Source organism: Branchiostoma floridae, chromosome 13 (assembly GCF_000003815.2).
Source record: "Branchiostoma floridae strain S238N-H82 chromosome 13, Bfl_VNyyK, whole genome shotgun sequence".
In the NCBI taxonomy this organism is placed as follows: domain Eukaryota; kingdom Metazoa; phylum Chordata; class Leptocardii; order Amphioxiformes; family Branchiostomatidae; genus Branchiostoma; species Branchiostoma floridae.
Genome location: NC_049991.1, coordinates 12,098,224 through 12,105,417, shown reverse-complemented (window position 1 = coordinate 12,105,417; position 7,194 = coordinate 12,098,224). Strand labels below are relative to the sequence as shown.

The following is a 7,194-nucleotide window of genomic DNA, read 5'->3' as shown; positions in this document are numbered from 1 at the left end:
CCCCGTGAATCCAATTCAATGCTTTGGCTTGAATTACAAAACATGCAAAATAGCGGCTAATCGGTTTACTGTTTAAAATGGCTTACTGTTTAATCGTGTCATTTTTTAAGTGTTTACAAATGTGTTGGAAAACATAAAACATCTTTCATTCTATATTTCTACAAATTTCCAAAATGTTTTCTTAAACTTCTGTAGTGAGGTTGGTCAGTGTTTCTTAAGTATCATAACCTTTAGAATGACTCCGCAGGCAGTTATCACTTTTGACTTTACTGCCACCAGTAAGTGTTGTTGAAACTTAACAGTCTTTAACATGTATGCACAGGCGGGACACGAGCAGTGTAAAATGTATCTCTTGTGTGTAGGTATAAAAGGGCCACTTTTTTTCCGTACAGTTTATCTTCCCTATTGTAACTTACGCCATTTGAACCGTTTGGGGATCGCTATTGAAGCCAGTACAAAACATTCATACAATGTTTGCGGCCCTACTGACCACAAACACATCCTGTGAAGGAAATCCTCACTTTTATTTCAAGAGTTTGGGAATCCACAGGTTTCCTGTGAAAGTGGCGTATAGATAGAGTATCAGTGGCAGCTGATGACATCTTCATCGCCCTGTACCCAAATGGTTCATTTCAGTTTCACGTAGAGAGGACATGTCACTGACGTCACTGACAGAGACCGGCCGACCTTATGTAATGTGGATGTTTGGAGAAGTGGGAAGATTCAACACTTAGCTGATAAGCACCTGATCTTTGTGTTGGTATAGGGTAAGTCACTGTTGTCTAACTCCTACACTTCCTAAATTGGTGTAAAGTCAGCTTGACTCCACTTCAAATAAATTCCCTAAGTCAGGTAAATGGAAGAATGCTACACAACCAGCAAAAGGTGCTTTCAACTCGGACAAATGTTTATCCTGGGACGTTACTGAGAAATCTTCTCCTGGTCATAACATTGTCTGCTCTCATCTTTCTCCCACAAGCAAGAGATTTGGCTGGACCACAACATTTCCCCAGACTTACCTGACGACAGGGAGATTAGGATGTTGTGGGTTAGACAAGCTGTATAATCCCTGAAAATGGCAACAATCGGAGGAGGGAAAAGCGTGAGTCACGGGATTCAGGACATGTTCCACTCACCCTGCAAGATGTGCTGCTGGATCAGCTCCTGCCTGTCTGGTCTCAGCCGGATCTTCCGCTGGAGCAGGTCTCCCGTCTGAGGGGAACAATGGAGGGTTTAGAGAGAGTACATGTACATGCACAAACATATACATATCAAGTTTGCAGTACTGAGTTTTGCAGGCAGATGGGACTACAAACTTTCTTTCAATTGTTACTTGTTAGCCATTCTAGCTAAAAAAAGCCATGCTCTTGGTTGAACAGATGCTGCCTTCGGAATCCATCCTTACACCCTTCAAAGTTTTTGGACGACAATTAAGTTTTTTTAGAATATTTTGATGTATAGATTTTGTCTCTTTTTCCGTAGTTCTCAGTAGCTCACCTTAGCTCTTTCCAAGCTCTTCATCTGTTCATGGAAGGCAATAGGTGACTTGAGGGCTGAAAGAAATGACAAGCAGAGATTATCACAAGGTAACTAGCAGGTCTGATGATAACACAAGTCAAGGAGACTGGCTAAACCCCGGATTGACCCAGCTAACTTTCTACCTGACAACAACTCTTCAGCTATAATTTATTTACATAAACACTGCCTTATGGAGTCTGTTTTTGCTAAATCTAATGAGAATGTGAAGTTTTTGGGAAGGGCAAAACTTCAAGGTTTCTTGGTGTCAATCAACTTATTGACTTTGATTGATGCAGACAAAACAAGGCTTTTCAAGTTCAACATCACTCACATCTTGGCTTAGAACCTGTCCACCTCATTCTCTGTTGTAAAACTGGGGATTTCTGTAACATTGCCACTTTTCGCCAACTTATATTCAGTTGAGAGACTGGAGAGAAGCCATAAACTACATGTAGGTACAGGGCACACTGTACTGATAGTTTCCAGCCCAGCTAAACTGACCCTGACCCTGAGTGGACAGGGAGTTAACATTGGCACAGTACAGGCAAGCAAAACAAAGAACTGATCCTTAACACAACAGGGTGTAACTGGAGATGGCTGTGGCATCATCGTGATTGACATGATCATACTTCTTTTGATCCTCTTCATCTGATTACAGAGGCATTCAGGAAGTATCTCTATCCCACACTGTTGTCTAGTGACTCCACAGATGCAGTGTCTTCCCGGACTTCTGAAGGATTCCTCCGGGGTGTTTGTTTGCTACAGAGGGACTCCTTAAGCCCCAACACTGCCCCTATACCATTTCAACACCTCTCCTTTTGCTTATTTTCGTATTTACCCTGAGACACTTAGTCAGACACTTATCTTGTTGGCAGCCTATCACATGAAGACTGTTAGTCCAGAATGTCATAACATGTACTTATGGCCATCTGAAATTTACTTCAACAAACGGGGGCCAGTCTTAAAAGATTTCCCTTAAGAGAAGATGGCTACAAAGGTGTGTAACAGTCGTAACAGACAAAATTTTTTCTTTCAACCTCTAAACGTCTGTGAACTTCACCACACCAGCAACTGTGTCATCTTGTCAGTAGGAAACGACCCTCGGTCAGACAAGGTCTTCGGAACCAGCCGTGTCGACCTGCCAGCAACTACATGTCTGACATACATGTTACACTGCCGTGTCTCCTATATATAGTGTACCACATTTGCTTTGGAACCTGTCCATGTTGTTCATTTCACCGCTAGTAGAAGTCTCCATGATTCACCGACTCAGACCGTCCTGATCCAGAACCAACGCTGAGCTGGCACACTTGTTGTCTTACTGTAAGAAGAGGGCTTAAGACAAGGAATCTTATCTCCTTGGTGCGGCTCTCCTCTTCATGCCTGGACTTCCTACATCCTCCCTGACCAGATAAAACGATCTCAGGTCAAGCGTGACCCAATTACTCCAATTATACTATCATTTGGGAAGAAAATTATCATCACCACATTTCCCCTATTATCACATTGTCATATTAAGTTGGGTCCTGAGATGACATGCTTTCAACAAATTTTGGTAAAACCATTTCACTGCTCTTCAACATTCATGTAGAACGGAAAGTCACCCATCTGTCCAGTGGTAGTTGTGGTTTTCCCTATGGTTGGTGTGTTCTCCCAGGAGAGCTTGGGTTCCCTGGGGGTGGGGATTTCCCCCAGGGGTTCAGCCAGTCTCCTGCCACAGCCTTCCTGTCTGGGCTTCCCCTTACTAATCCTCAACATCATAATTTGTCACTCAGGGTTGCAACCTGCCATCACCTGTTGTCCCTGCCTCAAACCGGTCTGGCATTTCTTCAAACCGGCCTAACACTCCGCCCCGTACTGGCTGGCTCTCTGTCCTACCAGCGCTTGTCTGGTAAGCTTCTCTACTTCAAGTCGTGCCAACTGCAAGTTTTGTGTGCCAACACATTTCCAACCATTACTGTCATTACTTTCAACATATCGAGTACCAGTTTTAGTGTCTTAAAATTGTCCCATCTTATACATGTAAATTCACTGGCCCAATGTTTGATCAATCCACCAGTTAGCTCCTTTTATTTTCCAACTGCAATCTTTTTAATGGAAAACTTTCCACTGCACTGAAAAGATATATAGGGAACAATATGAAGGCATGGAGTCACTAGAGTTTATCTCTTTTCAAACATCCTACACAATCCTTGTCAACCGAACAACCTGCTGGCACCTGTTTGGACTCTCTCACTCCTACCCAATAGCATCATTGATCAAAGCTCCCCAGGAACAAATTGAAACTGTCCGATCATTCCTGCCCGCTGTGGAATGGGAGGAATGACCAACCATGGGGCAGGATTCTCAATACCCTTGACTTTGATTACAGCAAATTGAACACTACTGGGACAGGTTTCAAACTGGCTCACACTTCTCTTGGTTTACAGTTTCAAGCTGTCCGCTTATACAACAACTTTGTATGTACTGTACTTACTTTTTTTCTAAAACTTATTACAGTTCATTATGTTTAGGTATCAAGGAAGCCAGATATTAAAAAAAATGACTACTTACGAGGCATGATGCCCTGGTTGACAAGAACATCTCTTGGTCGCCGTGACAACAGCTTTCTCTCCAGTGCTGTGAATAGAAAGAGTCAAAGGTCAGGTCTGTCAGGACATTCATACATTTGATATCCTGGAGCCAAACTCCAAGCATTTTGAGAAGAATGTGAAGAAGAGTAGGATATCCTTGAGTTGAAACACAACTCTGCGGAATAGCTGTGAAGGTGATGATTTCCTGCTATTTTCACATGGTGGTAATACATTGTGGTATGATGATGTGGGTTGATGGCTGGGGATTCATTTGGCCTGGTTAGGTTTGGTTAGCTTTGGTTTGGTTTGGTTTAGTCTTTTCACCTGCAGATAGCTGGACAGTCAACTTTTCAGCTAGCTGTAAAATGCACACTCAAGTTCAGTAGCAATAGTTTACGCCTCATATTATTAAAATCACTATTCTTGTCTTCTTTAACTTTTACGTTATCTAGCTATGATCTTACACACAATTCAACCAACACGGGTGTAAGTCAAGTTCAAACAGATAATCCGTCAAATGAATGGATTACTGCTACAAAACATATCATCGTCATCTGTACCTAGTTTACAAAACATGTAAACTACATACATGTTGTATCTATAAGTCCCAATTTCCTATATCATTAGGGAAGAATCGCTGAGGTGGTCACGAGCCACGGTCCCCATCTGACCACGGACACTTTCTGGCCACATGTCAAGTGACGAGTGGAGGTGGTCCCTCCTCTCCGCCCTCTCCAACATCATTAGCCTCAATTCACAGCCAGAAATTTCTCAATTTGGGACGAGACTCCCCAAGATCAGCCTGGAATGTCCCTGGCACCAGATCTTATGAAGACACTAATAGGCTACTCCTCTGCCAATCCTCTGGTAAGGATGTGGACTCAACAACTTAAAGACTGTCACATGTGGTAATGACCTACAGGACACCTTCCATTCTCTTCACAATGCGACCCCCAAGGGAAGACTTCTGACAAACTCAGTTTGCGCAGTTTTCTTTCAAGTCATGCCCTCAAGAGGTGCCATTCTTTTTTAACTACAGATGAGCATGGATGAGAAGAATGTAGGAGATAAGCTAATACCACTGGGTACCACTGCTGAGGAAGTTTTCTTGTTTTTCCTTGGGATTTGTGAAATCCTGGGTAGCCCAAGACCTCACAGTGACGAACCTTTGAAGATGCTGAGAGAAATGCACAGTGGACTTAGACTAATGACCCTGGATAGGGAGATGGGAGGAGCTTGGATGAGAGAGAAGTCCACCCAAGCTTTGCCATCTGTAAACAGTGTGTGGAGACCACAAAGCTAACTCAACTTGTCTCAAGTCCATACAGACTTTTAACTAACTACCTCGAATCTCAGACCTTCCTTTGGGTTCGTACTATCACAGAAATGTTCTTAGAAAATGTTACCGGTACCAAGAACACAGTCTATGTACAGTTAGCAATAAACAATCTCCATTAAATAATATTAAATGAAAATTACTAAATATGCAGAATTTGTTGATATCTTTCATGCTAGCCTCAGGATAAGTTCAAGGGCAAAGCGATTTGATTTTGTGGGTGCAGCTGCCGACATGCCGACCGGCAGGAGAGTTCCTTATGGCTCCCCTGAAAGATGTGGATAGACTACAGGACGGCTGTCAATTAGCCGGCTAATCCAGCGAGCGTGCCAGGCAGTCAGCCTGCCACTGTTGTTTTGTGAGGAGATACAAGCGACAGAATGAGTGTGTACTCAAAACAAAGATCAGAATGTACAATGCTCAGTGGGACAACTTCAAAGCACTAAACCCATAGTTGGATTTGATAGTGATAAACACTTTCCTGTGTTGTGTCGGCCCCTCAGAAGTCCTGTTCCCCAGGCTACTGAGCAGTGATAAAGCATTGACAGCTTGCACACAGCCTGAGTTCCAAGGCTCTTCCCAACAAGCCATACTCATTTCATGTTTTAAAGAAGAAACAAAATAACATTGAATCCAACAACTTATGAAAAATACATTATTCTCAGTTTACTGCACATTGCTTGAAGTTGAAGAGGCAATTAAGTTAAGATAGCCCCATAGAGTTTTTATAAAAAGTACATACTTCTGAATATTGAAATCCCTGGAGTATACAGTACAACATAATTCTGAGATAAGGCTCAAGAGGCTGGAATCAACCAAACACAGAGAGCACAACAGGTGAATCCAGTTGGTAATCAAGAAATGAACAGTAGCTGGGGAGCCAAGGGTGCTACCACTGGGCAAGTCTCTGGGGGGAGGCAGGCAGAGGCTAGATCAAAGGCCAGCCAGCAAACATCCCAGCTGGTAGAAAGGTAAAAGTATAGAATAACAAAAATGCAAAAGTGTTCCACTTAAATGGTGTTGCTGAGGTCATGAAGTTTATACGTAGACTTTTTTACAGTCTGAGGAGTAGAGCAGTTTTGCTTCCAATGAATGAGTTTACATCTCACACATAGCTGTGTAACCCAAATCCTAGCGTTTACTGAATAGTTGATGAGGTCTTCTACTCAGCTGAACAATCAAAAAACATAGCAGTCAGACACTGATATGGCTGTAATGAAAACTCTAATACAGTAATATAGATTTGATGATTCTGTTTTCTTTTGCATCTATCTATTGCTTTCAATGACAAGAAATTGTAAAGTATATTTATTGGTGTCAAGTCCAAAATAAAAGCAGGGTGTACAGTATATAAGCCTAGAGTATTCTTTAATACAGCCGAGACAACAACGGGACCTGCAATGGAGACCTCTCGACAAAGTGTGAGTTTATCTAGTGCGGCCTGTAGGTCAACAGTCTCGGACCCACATCAAAGACTCGCACACGTCTCCTACAAGAAAACTAGAAACATGGCCGTCTCCCGGTGCTTCTGCCAACAGTTTGCCACTTTGGCATGGGGTGACACTGCAAATATCTATCCCAACTCCCCAGAGTTTTCCAGAATGACAACTTTCAGTGGAACTCAATCTTTGGGATTCAAGGCTGAGTCAACTAATGTGACTGGAATGACACAAATGGAGGGGTGAGTGGGGATGGGTCATCTGATGTCTATACACAATAATCTTGGCAATGTCCGCCATGGAAATAAATACTCGATAATTCAAAACA

The 7,194-nt window shown here is 42.7% G+C and overlaps 1 protein-coding gene across 1 annotated transcript in view; it reads right to left on the bottom strand.

Annotated features, from left to right (window-relative positions):
* The window catches only part of LOC118428504 (myocardin-related transcription factor B-like), an 83,677-nt gene that overhangs the window by 14,810 nt on the left and 61,673 nt on the right, over positions 1 to 7,194 (bottom strand). The window contains exons 5-7 of the mRNA XM_035838590.1: positions 4,072 to 4,137; positions 1,498 to 1,553; positions 1,124 to 1,212 (exon numbers count right to left, since the gene is read on the bottom strand). Coding sequence (XP_035694483.1) covers positions 1,124 to 1,212; positions 1,498 to 1,553; positions 4,072 to 4,137 — 211 coding nt within the window. The remainder of the gene's footprint in view (positions 1 to 1,123; positions 1,213 to 1,497; positions 1,554 to 4,071; positions 4,138 to 7,194) is intronic.